Source organism: Erinaceus europaeus, chromosome 11 (genome assembly GCF_950295315.1).
Source record: "Erinaceus europaeus chromosome 11, mEriEur2.1, whole genome shotgun sequence".
In the NCBI taxonomy this organism is placed as follows: Eukaryota; Metazoa; Chordata; class Mammalia; order Eulipotyphla; family Erinaceidae; genus Erinaceus; species Erinaceus europaeus.
Window position 1 is genome coordinate 41,262,482 of NC_080172.1, and position 15,615 is coordinate 41,278,096.

Below are 15,615 nucleotides of genomic sequence, written 5' to 3' on the forward strand. Positions count from 1 at the left end.
TTCTTTTTTCTGATTATAAAGGTAGCATGCTAAGCATTCCAGAAATACAGAAGAATTGTGAATTGGCTTTAGGCCACAGACCACCCCTACCCATCTATGGGTGTCTGGCCCCATGTTCCCTTTGGGAATGAACGAAATCAGGTTCATAGGAATTTTTATATGTGAGATATGTTCTTAATTGTTTTTTTCTTAATTGTTTTTTTTTAAATGTAGTGCCAGGAAACAAACCCAAGACCTCAAACCTGCACAGTACTATTGAGCCACTTCCTGACCTGATTTTCATTGTGTATTGAAACAAAGAGAGAGAAGAAAGAGGGAAGGAGGAAATGAGAAAGAAGGAGAGGGAAAGGGAAAGGGAGAGGAGAGACCACAGCATCACTCCACCATCTGTGGAGTTTGCTTGGTACTGTCCTTAATGCTCCCTTGTGGTTCTGGGGACTGAAGCCAGGGCCTAATACATGGTAAGGCACATGTTCTACCTGCTGAGACACTTCTCAGCCCCTTAATCTTAAATATATATATATATATATATATATATATATATATATATATATATATATATATATATATCCAGGGAGTCAGGCAGTAGCGTAGTGGGTTAAGCACACGTGGCATGAAGCACAAGGACCAGCATAAGTATCCCAGTTCCAGCCCCCGGCTCCCCACCTGCAGGGGAGTCGCATCACAGGTGGTGAAGCAGGTCTGCAGGTGTCTATCTTTCTCTCCTCCTCTCTGTCTTCCCCTCCTCTCTCCATTTATCTCTATCCTATCCAACAACAGTGACATCAATAACAACAACAATAAATGCAACAATAAAATTTTTTAAAATCTAATTCATGCACCAAAAATTGGTCATCTAATAAAGTGCATGCCTTACTATGTGCAAGGATGCAGGTTTGAGCCCCTACCACCATATGGGGGCACATGTGAAAAGGAAATGGTGGGTTGGTGTCTCCTCTATTTCTTTATAGAAAGTGAGATGGGGGGAAGAAAAGGAGAAAGAAGGTAAGTAGGGAGAAAGGGAGGGAATAAGACAGAATCTGATGGGAGCTATGGAATCACACAGGTGAAAAGTCCTGGAGGCAAAAATCCAAACCAAACAGAAAGGCAAATTATAAAACAAAGACTGTGCCCCCATTGCCACTCCAGCTCTCCTAGAACAGCAGGGACACAGGACTCCTGCCTGACCTCCTGGTAGAGGGGAGCAGGCTGCACAAGGCCTGCCTTGACCTGCTCTTTTCTCCTGACCTGCCAAAAACATTTTCCCCAAGTCACTTGCAACATCACTTATGCTGTTGACCTGTTTTTCAGAGCAGAGACCGAGAGGGGCCTTTCACGGAAGCACATAATAGAAGGTGAGGGGGACTGACTTTGATTCCATATGCCCTCTAAGCCCTGGGATGCTTTCGGAGACTCAAGAGTGAGAGAAACCCCACCAATGATATATATCTATGGCCCAAGAGTCCCAGTCCTTAGGACACCGATGCTCTGGAGCCACCCACTCCTTCCATTCCAGGCGTTCCCAGGGCGGGTCCGTAATGTCAGCAGGGAGTGGAAGGAATGATGGGGCTAGTCCATGTTCTCCCTTGGATGGGCTTGGGGTCTCCAGAGGGGACATAGACAGGCCTGAGTTTCAATCTAGACTGGGATCTGTGCTGACTTCAACAAGAGACATCAACTTCCCCAAAAACTCTGCCCTAGCATCTGTAAAGAGTATATATAGAACGACACTCATCTCTGGGGTTACTAGCATCAGGAAGAATCTAGTGAGGGAATTCCTTGGACATAGCTCAGCATATGTTTTCCTTATCCTGCTTTTTTATTATCTTTGTGCTTTCTATCCATGTTCATTTTTGCCAAATAATATGCTCACCATATTTTTATATTGGTTTTGCATCCTGCTACTTCACTGAATCTATTCATTGGTCCTCAGTTTTTTGGTGGGCTCTTTAGGGTTTTCTGTGTCATGCCATCTACAAATAGTAACAGTTGTACTTCCTTTCTGTTCTGGGTAAGTTTTGTGTCTTTTCTTGCATGATTCTTCTAAGATTCCCAATACCATTTTGAATGAAAGTAGAGATAGATGCTCTTGTTTTGTTCCTTACTGTGAGGGAAAACATTTACAGTTTTTCACCACAGAGTATGGTGTTGGCTGTGGCTCTACCAAATATGGCCTTTACCGTGCCGAGCAAGGCACATCCCCTCTAGAATACCCACTTTATTAAGAATTTTCAGCATAATAAAATTCTAGATCTTGACAAATGCTTTATCTGAGGTGATCATATGAGTCTTATTTCTCTTTTTAAGAATATGGTGAACAATGTTGACAGATTGGCAGATGTGGAACCATCTCTGCATTCCTGGAGTAAACCCACTTGATCATGGCGTGTGATCCTGATAATGTTCTTGAACTCAGTTAACTAGTACCTTCTTGAGGAGCTTTGCATCTTTGTGGAGCAGGAATATGGACCTTAAATTTTCTTGTGATGTCCTTGTCTGATTTTTGGGATCAGGACAAAATGAATTCTCTCCTGTTTTTTGGAAGAGCTTGATATTAAGAAGCTCTTAAGCTCTTATTAAGAGAAGGATTGATATTAACTCTTCTTTGAATGCACCAGTGATCTTCTTTCTGTGAGGAGCATATCTCTACGAGAAGGAAAAAGAGAAAGTGCTCCTCTCCTTCACTTCCTTATCCCACTGCGACCCCCACCCCCACCCCAGGGCAGCATGAAACTGGGAGACAACACAAGGAATTTTATTATAGTGAAAGAAAGTGCAAAAAAGATGAAGGAGGCATCCTGCTTAGCCCAGCCCTAGAACATTTAAATCTTGAATGGGGTCAAGGCAGGGGAAAAAAAGGGCAGAGGAGTCCTGACTGTTCTTCTCCAAGCTCCAGTTCCAGCATTCTCACTCTATAGCAATGTTCTCAGGTATTTGTTCAACAAAGGGGGTATGTTCTGAGAAATGCGCCGCTGGGCAATGTCACTACTGTGCAAACATTATAGAATGTAATTACACAGACCTAGATGGCACAGTTTGCTGCACACCAGGCTATACATAGGGACCACTGTTGTCTGTACAGTCTGTTGTTGACTGAGACATGCTTAAGCAATCTGTAGCTGTACTGGTTCATGATTTGTTCATTTCAGACACCAGCCTCTATTTGTGTCAGACAATCTAGCTATACCTGCTATCACAAAGGAAGGGTATACTGGGAGTTACAGGGCATTTGATCCGTGACCCACCCAGCCACCTTCCTAAAGGAATGAGACTGCCATCTCCTCTGGGGTGTGCCCCCACTTTTCTTGTGGCTTTCCATGACCTCAGGTGATACTTGCCCATGTGTCTGTCCAACACCACCACCCCCAGGTTCCTGTGCCAGGTGTGTCTCTCATCCTTTGCTCTCTGACTCATGCATGGCTAGAAGGGCAGGGGACAACAATGTCTGTGAAGAGAGATGGTGATGGTCCCTCCAATCCCCTTCTCCCCTACAGGTCTGAAAGCTTCCCTCGAGCGGCTACAGTTGGAGTATGTGGATGTGGTATTTGCTAACCGCCCAGACCCCAACACACCCATGGAAGGTAGGTGACCTCTGGAGGCCCTGGATGGCCAGACCTGGTGCAGGGCCTCAAAGAGCAGAAGGCTGTAGAGCTAAGACTTTGATGGCCACTAGCACAGGGGCCATGAGTCACGGAAAGCCAGGCTGGTGGGAGGAGGGCAAGGAAGGGTGGGACAGACTCAGTCTGTGATGGGCGCTTCCAGGCTGGGTCTCCGTCCTGATGCACACCAAGTTCCACACCCCTCCTGGGCTTCCAGCTGTGGAATGTTCTCTCAGCTGCTAATATTTGGTGATAGATAGTCACAGTTTGACTCTGCACCTGCTGCATTGTTGTTCATCATGTTCTACTGGGAGGTTTAGGGATCTTTTGCTTTGGGAGGAAAAGTTGTTACTTAGAGGAGAAAAAAAAAACATATTGTGTCTTGAAGACCAGTTTTGGTTTCTTTGGGGCTTACTATTTCAACTCCTGCTGGGGACCCGCAGCCCCTCCCAGCCCCCAACTCCCTGCTTCAGGCACCTTCTCACTTAGGCTTTGCTGCTTCCAAGTCTCCGAACATTAAGTTGTGTTCCAGTTCTATTTTCTTCATTTGTTCATAGATATATACATATACCATGCAGGCACAGATGTATATGTATGTGTGTGTGGTTTTTTTCACCCTTTTTTTGTTAAACAAAAAAATGAGGATTCTGTGACAGTAATTGGTGCTTCTTCCCCATGCCCCTCGTCATACCATGCCCTTCAGTGTTTCCACAGCTATAAACTCTGGTCTCTTTAAATCTTTCTTTTATCACCAGGGGACCCATTTAGTTCCTCCAAGTCAAGGACATTCATCATAGAAGGTACACAGTACCCTAGCCTGACTATTGACTTCTGTGTCCAAGCTGCATTTTATGAGTGTTTTTATTTACACAACTCTCTCCCCCTACTCCCCATATGACAGACTTCTCCATAAAATGCATAAAGAAAAAATAGGGGTCCTGGGAGAATCTCTTGCAAGTGAAGGGAAAGCACCACGGTGTGGAGCCCCTGCTCCCCGCCAAACCACACCGTCATTCCATGCCTCACCCCTGCACCCCTATCCTGTGCATGACACCCCACCGCCTGGCTCTGCTGTAATCTGCAAGGCCTCTTCTTGAGCTGGGGGTGCTGTGATCACTGCCTGAAACCTTGACCCTGGATGGTCTGGGAGAGGGCTGGGGAGACCAGCTCCCCGCCAGTAGTCAACACATAGGGCAGGGCCTGCAGACATGTGGCCTCAGGCTAGTCTTGCCTTCTCCACAGCAGGTGTTCACTTGGTTCTTGCCTCAGCCAGATGTGGAAGCTGCCAGGCTGCCTACAGTGGGATGGGTTACCTGCCACCTTCACCCCAGCCATGCAGCTAGCCCTTTCCATAGGAAGGAACTTGTTTTCCTCTTGAAGAACACCTCCGGGAGCTGGGGAAACTCTAAGAGGGCTACACTCAGTCTCTACCTGACCTTCACCTAACAAGGTCCTCAGGACCACCCACCCATGACAGGCCTAGGTCCTTAGGGACCAGGCTTTGTTCCACAGTCAAAGAGCTCCTGCCTGCCAGCTGGCACTGCCACCTGACCCCTCCCATGTATTATTTGTGATGTGGCAGGAGAGGCCGTAGGTTTTGGCAGCAGCTAGAAGTATTTGGTCCTCCTGTTTCTGTTCAACAGCATTAAATATTGGGGCAATAGACAGTGGTCCCTAATGGCCTCTCTTCCTGGCGTCACTGACATCAGGCTTAGGCCAAAATGCAAAGGCCCATGCTCCTGTGTGGGAGCTCCAGGCCTAGCCTATTCCTGCCCAAATCATTTGAGGAATGCGGGAGCTCTAGCCCAAGACCCCCTCCTTCTCAGGCCAACCACAGGCTCTTCCAAGCTCCTGCTCTCAGCCTGGCCTCCTGGTGCTCAGTGGACTCATCTCCCCTCTCCTGCATGGAAGGGGCATTGCAGAGCATTGCGGGTTTTCCCAGTTAGGGCAGAACTGTATGCAAGGGGGTGCCTTCTGGGTTCTCTGTCTGTCTCTCTGGCATGTGGACCCAAGCCTTGGCTGCAAAGAATTGGACAGTTGTACTGCATGGTCTCAGGTGCCCCCATGAGTGTTTCTAAACACCTGACACAGGTGAACTGGAATGGTAGATACAAGCAGTTATAACCTTAGGGACACCCCCCCAGTCCCTCCCACCCAGCACTGTTATGTCTCATGTCCATCAGTGGAGCAGTGAGAGCAGGCAGTCTGTTGGTAGTCCCAGAGGGTTAGAGCTTCCTGCCAGGCCATGTCCCTGGGACAGGCAGACAGGTGCCCAGGCCCTAACTTTGGAAGGAAGAGAGGGCTGGGCTTGACCTGCAGGTATAATTTTTTTCAGGGGTCTTACATGAGCCTGATAATACCAGCACCACAGACACCCCGTAACTTTCTACTGAAAGAGGGGATCTTGGCCAAAGGGGGCAGTCAGGGACCAAAGACATAATGAAAATAAAAGTTCTCTACCAGAATACGTGCCTCTTGGCTGGCTGCCATTCAAAGGTGGAGCTTCCAAACAAACCCAGCCTTCTTCCTTCCTGCCCTCCCCTCCCACCTAGCCAACTGCAGAGACCTCAGCTTCCCCAGGTCAGTGGCAAATAAGAGCCAAGCTATTAGTGGAGAGACAGAAAGAAAGAAACTTTCAAGGATCAATATCATTGCTCTGGTTTTAGAAACACTTGCTCTTCAACTCGACTTCCTATGCTGCCTCTGACAGTCGAACTTGCAAGCACTGTATGGGACCTGGGAGCAATGTGATGGAGTAGTCCTACATCCTGCAAAGCAAAGGGCCATTTGACATTTCAAATCTGGGCCCAAGTTTGTTTTCAAGAACCTCATCGGTCCCATGAAACTGAAACAGTCCAGGGGAGAGCTCTCACTGACAGACTTGTATTTCTGAACCCTCTTGGGTGCATGAAGAAGAATCATCCACTTAGGTGAGAGGAAAGTCCCTTCTCTTACTCAAAAGGGTACCACAGAGCTTCAACCATTAAGTTCTGAGGATGCTGCCAGGATTGATGCTGTTTCTAGAGCACAGAAAGACTTAACTGTTCTACTCCATACCTTGACCCTTCACAGAAGGGGGACACCAGCCTGTCCCCACTGTCCCAGGAACAGAGGCCACTCACCATCCCACATGAGTGGAATTCTCCCTAACCTAGCCCCAGAAGTAGAAGTCCAAACAGGGTTTGCCAGGTCTACATCTGGCTCTCTTGACAAGAGAGTAGATTCACCCTACAGCCTTCCCTCCTACACACGCACACGCACATGCACACATACACATACTTACTGGACCTCCAGGGTCCCACACCCCTGCCCTTTGTTCCTGCCATCATTATCTCTTCATTCAATTCTCCATATCCTGATTAGAATTTAGACTAACCCCAGGTAGACTAAAAAAGGGCAGAGATTGCCTTTCCTTCCTGTTGCCTCTTGCCAACCTAACTACAGCCTTCGCCCATTTACCTGGCTCCTCTCCAGATGAGAGAATTTCCCTGACCCTCCTGCTCCAGAGTTCAGCATCTCCATCTTTGACCCCACCTTCTCCTCATCCCTCCGGTCTGCCATGGAAACATCATAATCCATTTGTAACCCCTCTTTTCAAAGATTCCACAAGGCATGTAACTAAGGTGAGGGATAGGGTTTTCAAGACTAACTTCTTGGATTGCAGTTCACTTTTTTTCCAACAACCCTGATCACTCTGACTCAGGAGCCAGGAAGTACACTGCTTGCAAGCCATCTCTGCAGCACCCCTGCCTCCTCCCAGCGCCCCACCTGTGTTTGCAGAATGTCCCCAGGCTGGGCCCAGTGTCCCCAGCCATCCCCCCACCTGAGGTTCTCCCTTCTTTCATGACAGAGACGGTTCGTGCCATGACCCACGTCATCAACCAGGGAATGGCCATGTACTGGGGCACATCACGCTGGAGCTCCATGGAGATCATGGTATGAGTGTTTGGACAAGTGTGGAGATCAGGACCTTAGAAATAGCTATGGGGCAGGGGGCACGAGCAGTGGTGCACCTAGTTGAGCACATACATTATCATGTGTGAGGACCTGAGTTCAAGCCCCTACTCTGTACCTGCAGAGGGGAAGTTTTAGGAATGGTAAAGCAGTGCTGCAAGTCTCTCTCCCTCCCTCTCTCTCTCTCTCTCTCTCTCTCTCTCTCTCTCTCCAAATTTCTGTCTGTTCTATCAAAGTTTAAAAGGGAAAGGGGGAAAAAAATATGGCTGCCAGAAGTGGTGGATTTATCGTGAAGGTACCAAGCCTCAGCAATTTTAAAAAATGGCAATTTTAAAAAATCTTTAAAAGTAAATAAACAAACAAACAAACCAGTATTGGGAGATCACATGGTGGTCAGACAACAAGTCTTTTTATGCCTGAGACTTTGAAGTCCCAGGTTAAATCCCTGGGAGAGCTTTTGGTGGAAGGAAACACACACATATCCACACTGTTTTTTCTCCCCATGAGAACCATCAGAAGCAGAGGCGGGGAAGGGCATGGACAGTTCTTGAGACTCTTGGGGTAGCCCACATTGGGGTAGGGGCGCTTTGTTCCTAAGAGGCTCTCAGACCTCCCTCCCAGCCCAGCCTTTCCCATGCCCACTTCCAAGATTCTGGGTATCTTTGGAGGGGAATTCCCCATTGAAAAGTTCAGTTCTTCACTGAAATTAAATAGGATTGTTATTCTTTCAAGATAAGCACAATTGAAGAAGCCAGTGAGTGGTATGGATCAGCCTGATGTGTTTGGAGGGTCCTAAAGAGCACCTGGCTTCTCTCTCTCGCTATCTGGGGGCTGCATTGATTCAAAAAGCATCCCTTGGCTATCCCCACTTTATAGATGGGAAAAGTGAATCTCAGACTAGAGGGGACAGGCCCCTTGGGCCTGCTGAGGAATTTTGGATATTCTGTTTGCAGAGGTTATTCCCATTCTGTGTGTAGAGTCCTGGCCTCAAGCTGCAAGTCCCAGAAACCCAACTGATGTCAGGCCTTCACAAAACCCCCACTGCCCCTCCCCCACTCCCAGCCACCAGCTCCCATTCTGCTATTTCATCACCCCAGGGCTTGTGCCCTGGAGTCACTGCCCAGTGCCAGGCAGCTATGATCATGTGCCATGACTGCAAACACCTTTGATTCATTGGAATCTCAGAACTGGAGAAACTGAGGTACAGAGGAGTGAACCCCTTGCCCAAGGCCATCCAGCAAGGCCAGTAAATTCCAGAAGTCTCCATACTGTATGGTGCCTTCCCCAAATGCCTTCAGCCTGGGGTCCCACAACCCATCGCCATCCCCTGGCACACTGTGACCTAAAATGGGCTCATAAGACAACCAGGAAGATGAGGAGGGCGGCCCTGGGCGCACACTCAGGTCCCCTAACCACAAGCCCCTCGCATACCTCTTTGCAACCACAGGAAGCCTACTCAGTGGCCCGGCAGTTCAACCTGATCCCGCCCATATGCGAGCAGGCTGAGTACCACATGTTCCAGCGTGAGAAGGTGGAAGTGCAACTGCCAGAGCTTTTCCACAAGATCGGTGGGCCTCCTGACTCCCAGTCCTACTTCCTCCCTTCCCCTTCCCTTCCCTCCCCTCCTCTCTTCTTCTTTACCCTCCCCTCCTCTCTGCTGTCCTCCCCTACCGCACCCCACCCCGTTCTCCCTGGCCCCTCTCCCTCCACCACCTTATGCTTCTCCCCCACTGGTGGTGCTGGACCTGACCTCTCCTTGCTGTCTCTCTCCCAGGTGTTGGCGCCATGACCTGGTCACCTCTAGCCTGTGGTATCGTTTCTGGAAAGTATGACAGTGGCATCCCCCCCTACTCAAGGGCCTCCTTGAAGGTGAAGGACCGGCTGGGCTGTGCTGGGCTGTGCTGGGGCTGCCAGTTTGCCTGGCAGGAGGCAGAGTGGAGATGTGGGGCTTTGGGGACTAGGTTGTGGTGCTGGGTGAGGCTTCCATGGGCCTGTGTGGTGTAGACTAGGAACAGGGAACCCCTTTGAGTCCCCTATTTTAGAAGGACTGCTGGGGTTGGGGACATACATAAATGGTGATGTAAAAAGACTTTCATGTTTAAAGCACCAAAGATCCCAGGTTCAATTCCCAGCACCACTGTAAGCCAGAGCTGAGCACTGCTGTGGTTATAAAAGAAGAAAAAATTTTAAAAATTTGTAAGTAAAAAAATTCCAGACTGGGGAGATAGCATAGTGGTTTTACAAAAGACTCTTGTGCCTGAGGCTTCACAGTCTCAGCACTGGTAAAAAAAAAAAAAAAAGTCTTCCCACCCCCATAGGACATGTCCCAGATGAAGGAGCCCCTCCACTTCCCCACTCCCCATTCTCATACATGTGCTGCTGAGGATTGAATTCAGGACCTCATGCTTGAGAGTCCAATGCTTTATCTCCTGTGTCACCTCTGGGACCACATCCACTCCCCACTCTGGCCATCCCTGCACTCAGTGTTGATTGCAGATTTTCATTTGTCACTCAGAGTTGGTCTCCTGGGACTATCCTCCCCAACCCCCCCCCCACACACACATGCACACACCTCTGGGGTGGGTACTGGGGAAGGTCTCCAGACCACAGGACTACCAGAGATGGGCCAGATCAACTTAGAGCCATGCTAAATGTGAGCCCCAGATTCAAGGGCAGGATGACCTGCCCTCCCTGACCCCCCCCACACACACACTTACTACCCCAACCCACAGTAAGGACAGAGAGTCCTGGAGAGGTTGGGGGAGAGCACTATAATCCTGGGGCAGGAGCAGGGAAGCTGAGGTGAGGAGTCCTCTGGACCAAGGGTCAAAGCACACTTCCAAGGCTTAACAGGCCTCCAAGGAGAAGGGAGGGGCAGAGCCCAGCATGATGGGTCTGTCACACATAGGCAGATCAGGGGCAGGATGTGTGGGTGTGGGGTGAGCACTGTTGCTTGAGTGAGAAGATTCTGGAAGGAGCACATGTCTCAGTCGTCTGTATCCAGAGGTACAGCTGCCCACCTCACCTGTATGCCATGTGCCCCACCACCACCACCACCACTAGGGCTACCAATGGCTGAAAGACAAGATCCTGAGCGAGGAGGGTCGGCGCCAGCAAGCTAAGTTGAAGGAGTTGCAAGCCATCGCCGAGCGCTTGGGCTGCACCCTCCCCCAGCTGGCCATAGGTAACAGGGTTGGAGCCTGGGTCCTTGGGCAAACATGGGGTGCTCCAGTTCTCCACCATCAGCCAGATTGGGGTGTCTGAGCACTAGGGTCACCTTTCCTCCTGGGGATAATTAATGTCAAGGTCCACCCCCAAGACCCCTTTGGGTAAGGCCTCACCCACCCAGCACTGCAGACTACTCAGTCTGCCAGGCCCTTCCTAGATGCTCCCAGCCCCCAGACCAAAAAACTAGATCTTTGACCCTACCAGGGCCTGGGAAAGGCTAGAAAGGGTGGTCCAGGGTTTGTGTCCACCTCACTTTGGCCTCCTGTTCCCAGCTTGGTGCCTACGAAATGAGGGTGTTAGCTCCGTGCTCCTGGGGGCTTCCAGCACAGACCAGCTGATGGAGAACATTGGAGCCATACAGGTGAGTGAGCCCTGTGCCCTGGGGACCTGGGGCAGAGTTTGGGGCTTCTGTCTGGTATCCATCCAGCACATGCTTAGTGGACACTTGCTATATATTTGGCACTATTCTGGGCATTCGGATTCTGTCAACACTTAGGAGCCCCACTCTTGAAGAACTCCTTTCTAGAACCCTCCAGGAAATGGAGAGGGTCTATGGGAGCCCAGATCTGTATGATGCCAGGCCAGAGCAGGGTTGGGGGGTGAGAGACAGAAGATAAGCTAGGTGGGGCAGGTCCCAGAGCCCTGCAGTCACTGATCCAGAATGGGGAGGGAGAGGGTGGGCAGAGCACATGAGATTCATTTTTTTTAATATTTATTTTCCCTTTTGTTGCCCTTGTTTTTTATTGTTGTTGTAGTTGTTGTTATTGATGTTATTGTTGGATAGGACAGAGAGAAATGGAGAGAGGAGGGGAAGACAGAGGGGGAGAGAAAGATAGACATCTGCAGACCTGCAGGGGGGGAGCTGGGGGCTCGAACTGGGATTCTTGTGCCAGTCCTTGCGCTTTGCACCACGTGCGCTTAACCTGCTGCGCTACAGCCCGACTCCCATGAGATTTATTTTGTTTTAATACCTATTTATTGAGAGGGAGAGGAAGAAGGTCACTTTGGTACATGCAATGCTGAGAATCAAACTCAAGACCTCATGTTTTTAAGTCTAAAGCTCTAGCCATTGTGCTTCCTACCTCCCAAGCCATGTGAGCATGGAATATTCAATAACAGAAGCCAGGTGAGCATGGAATATTCAATAACAGAAGGGCCTGATCTGACTTGTTTTTCAGGGGCTTCCTCTCTCTGGCTGCTAAGTAGAGGCTGGCCGGGTGAGCAGAAGGACAATCAGGGCAATAGTTCAGGAAGATAGGAAGCGTTGATGGATTCTGAAGGCATTAAGGGGAGCAGAGGGCTAATGAACTGAGAGTGAAATAACCCCCATTTTGTCACCTGAAATGAGAAGGTGTCAGCTGAAGTTGGGAGGGCTGGGAAAAAACAGTTTCAAGGAATATGGGAATCAGACATTCTGGTCCTGGATCTACATTTGATGCTGCAGATGTCCTTCCAGAAGGTTCTAGAGCACCCATCTGTTTCAGCTGGGTTTTGATGCCAAGAACAGGTCTGGGCCACTAGTAGCTGAAGCCAGGCCTCATCCTCTCTGCAGGCCAGGCTCATGGTGGTGATGGTGGGGTTCTAATTCATTCTTGTCTCGGTGCACAGGTACTTCCAAAACTTTCATCTTCCATCGTGCACGAGATTGATAGTATTTTGGGCAATAAACCCTACAGCAAAAAGGACTACAGGTCTTAAGACGGCCCAGCCACAGGCCTGGACAGTTTCTGTTCCCCTCCTAGTCTCTGTCTTCTCGCTTAAGCTGTTCTGAGGCCAAGTCAAGAGTGTGGTTTGCATCCAGAAGAAAGCAATGCACCCAGACATCATCAGAAAAGAGAGCTCCAAAGTCGCTGCCAGATACCGTTGCTGCTTTGTGGGACCAAAGTCAGGAGATGGTCCTGATCAGGGAGGCTGGTCAGTGGTCCCACCCAAGCCTGCACCTCTGCTCATTCCTCCAAGAAACCACCTCAATCTCTTCCAGCTACAGCCATTCTCAGAGACTCAAGTCCAGGCCAGGCCCAGATCTGACTGGGGCCTCAGGGCATGCAGGGCTGGCCTCTCTTCTGCCACAATCCCCCACGTAATGTGGGAGGAGGGGAAGAGGAAACTGGATCTGGATCCCTCTGCCTCAAGCTCCCTCAGAAAGTCTGGGAGTCTGGTTTCAAGCTTATTGCACCACTGTCTCCCTCCCTGCACACTCTTGATGAGCCTGGTGCCAGGGAGGCTGGGAGCACAAGGGGATAGGAAGGGGCCTGCTGGAGCAGGCTCCAGCCTAGGTCACCTCCAGGGCTCTGCTGGCCCTTGCTGCCAGATGCCCGGTCCCCCATTATCCCCCTACCCCCACCAAAAGGCCTGGGGTTGTGCATGCCTAGCTGCACTGTGGCTGCCAACTGCACTCAGGACGGCTGCAATGAGTGGGTGGCAGCAGGCAGGACCCATGTCCCCAAGGCCACACTCCCTGAAAACCCTCTACATTCCACTCTAGGTGGTGGCCTGGGGTCTGCAGGGACCCTTGTCCCTGCAGAATGGAAGTGTGGGGTTTTCTGTGCCATGTGCTCAGGGGCCCCAGAGCCCAAGCACCCACATCTGAGCTCCAGAGCACCTCACCTGGGGAGGAGCCATCTTCCATATGTCAGATCAGAGGGGTGTGAGAGGCCTAGTCTGGGATGCTAAGTGTCTGGGTACTCAAATCTAGTTACCTGGGCAGACAGACAGTGGTGCCACCTCCAGGGACTCCCACACTTTGTGAAGAGGGATGGATGGCTAGGCTTGGCGATTTCCTCCCATACATCCTTGGCCCCCCAGGATCAGACTGGGCACAGGGTGGGCAAATCACTTTGCAGCTACCACCTAGGGCTGAAGGGGTGGGGTAGAGGTGGCCAGAATGCCCAGCAAACCCTCTTCCCTGCACAGCCCTGAACTATATGCTTGGGGAAGAGGGGGTCAGGGAGGGTGCAGGAGCCAAGCTGTACAGATGAGTCAGCTCACTCTGCAGGGCCCTGTGTGATGCCTGACTATACCCCCAAACCCTCTCTCTCCAGGGAAAGATTCTCCAATTCAAAGAACCCCTCCCACCTTCCAGACCCCAGGTTGGACTGAGGTTGGGAAAGAGGCTTGAGGGAGAGGGAAAGGGGGAAAGAGACAACCTCCTTGCTCCAGACCCTTGTGCTGATGCCCACACATACCAGACCAGGTCCCTGGAGGTGGAAGGGGTCTTTCCCAGGGAGTCTCCCACCAGCTTCACCAGAAGCAGCCTTGTGTGACTGGGGGGTCCACATCCCTTCAGCACAGGTCCTGCCTAATCCCCCCTCACACAGTCAGGAGTGTCCTGTCCAAGGGCAAGGCCCTGACATGGGTCCACCCAGCCTAGCTGGGGCAGCCCTACATTGCAGCCCCCCAATCCTAGCCACTGCTGAAAGGTAGACCAGGGCTCACAGTCAGGCCCCAGGTAGGGATTGTCAACTGAGCCCCTGTTGGCCACATATGCACCAAACAGGTGCATTTTGGCCAAGGCCAAAATGCCTGGTGCCAGGACCCCAGCAATTCATAGCTCTGGGCATGTTCAAAGCCTGGTTCTGAGGTTCCCATTTTCCCAGTGGGTCCCACATTGCTGGGGCTTAGTCCCCCCACTTAGGAGAGGGCTGGAGTTGGGGAGAAATCAGCTGGAGCCAATGAAAGATCAAGAGTAGTCGGAGCCTAAAAACAGAACAGCTGCAGATCAGGCCCAAGAGGTGGGAGAAAGGGCCCCGTGTAGGGTTTAGGCCAGCTAGTTTGCTCCTTAGACTCCTGGGTTTCACCACCCACCCCTCTGGCTAGGGGGAGCCCTCTAGCTTCCTGATGCCCATCTTACTGTCTCCTAGAAGCATATTGAGTCCCAAGGTGTCCCAATAGAAGTTTATGTAGTTCACCAAAAGTGGATTGATTTGGGGTGAGCCTTGCTAATGATACCTGGAACACTCCCATCCCCCATCCCAAACCTACCCATCTGAAGTTCCAGGAATGACATAGGGACTCATCCATCTTCTATCCCCTCCTGGTCATGTAAATAACATGCTTTCTTCCTCTCCACCTTTTTTTTTAATGACTGGTCCCTCCTCTGCTAACCTGCATTCCCCACCAGCAGAGATGCCCCAGGCCTCGAGCTTCCAGCGACACTCAGTCAAGACATATTTATGGAATGACAAAATAAAACCCAACTTCGTCAGGGTCTGTGGCTCTCTGCTGCCCTCATTTCCAGGGCATAGGTGTTCTGGGTCAAGGACCCAGACAGGGCACCCGGGGAAACCTCAGCCTGGTTCCAAGGCTGAGGCTCAGAGAAATGGGTCCCAAGGGAGAGGCAAAGACTGGGGAACCCAGTGGTCAGAAGAGCTTCCCTACCCTTCCCATGTGACCCAGGAATGGAGGTGCCACTCTCCAGCACCAGCCTCAACACATATACCTACACTGTAGGACAGAAAGGTGAGGTCTTGGGAGACCCTCAAGCTGTCAGTGGCAGGGAGTAGCAAGGAAGAGGGTAGTGTTTCTCTAGAACAATAAATTTGTGTTTAAGGGCACAGAGATGAAGGGCAGGGGCTTTGTCTTCTGTTTTCCTTTTCATAGAGAGCAAAAGAGAGGTAGAGAGACATCTGTGGCACTGCTCCACCACTGGTGAAACTTCCTTCCTACAGGTAGGACCAGGGGCTGGAACCCGGTGCCTGGTGAGGAGTAACATGTGCACTCTTCAGGGTAAGCCACCACCCAGCCCCTGTGGGAATGTCTTGAGGCACAGTTTCCACAGACACCCCATCCTTACACAGCCCCCACCCCCAGCATAGATCAGTTAGATTATCAGGAA

General features: G+C 50.6%; 1 protein-coding gene across 10 annotated transcripts in view; it reads left to right on the forward strand.

Moving 5' to 3' along the window:
• Positions 1-14,988, forward strand: part of KCNAB2 (potassium voltage-gated channel subfamily A regulatory beta subunit 2) — a 106,557-nt gene extending 91,569 nt beyond the window's left edge. For 9 of the 10 annotated variants that reach the window (XM_007532764.3, XM_016192400.2, XM_060201333.1 and 6 more), the window contains 8 exons: positions 1,312-1,355; positions 3,495-3,581; positions 7,450-7,535; positions 9,001-9,121; positions 9,328-9,422; positions 10,617-10,737; positions 11,054-11,142; positions 12,390-14,988. In XM_007532764.3, the coding sequence (XP_007532826.1) occupies positions 1,312-1,355; positions 3,495-3,581; positions 7,450-7,535; positions 9,001-9,121; positions 9,328-9,422; positions 10,617-10,737; positions 11,054-11,142; positions 12,390-12,479 (733 nt within the window). In that variant the 3' untranslated portion in view covers positions 12,480-14,988. The remainder of the gene's footprint in view (positions 1-1,311; positions 1,356-3,494; positions 3,582-7,449; positions 7,536-9,000; positions 9,122-9,327; positions 9,423-10,616; positions 10,738-11,053; positions 11,143-12,389) is intronic. The other variant, XM_060201335.1, reaches the window with a different exon arrangement.
• The last annotated feature ends 627 nt before the right edge of the window (positions 14,989-15,615 follow it).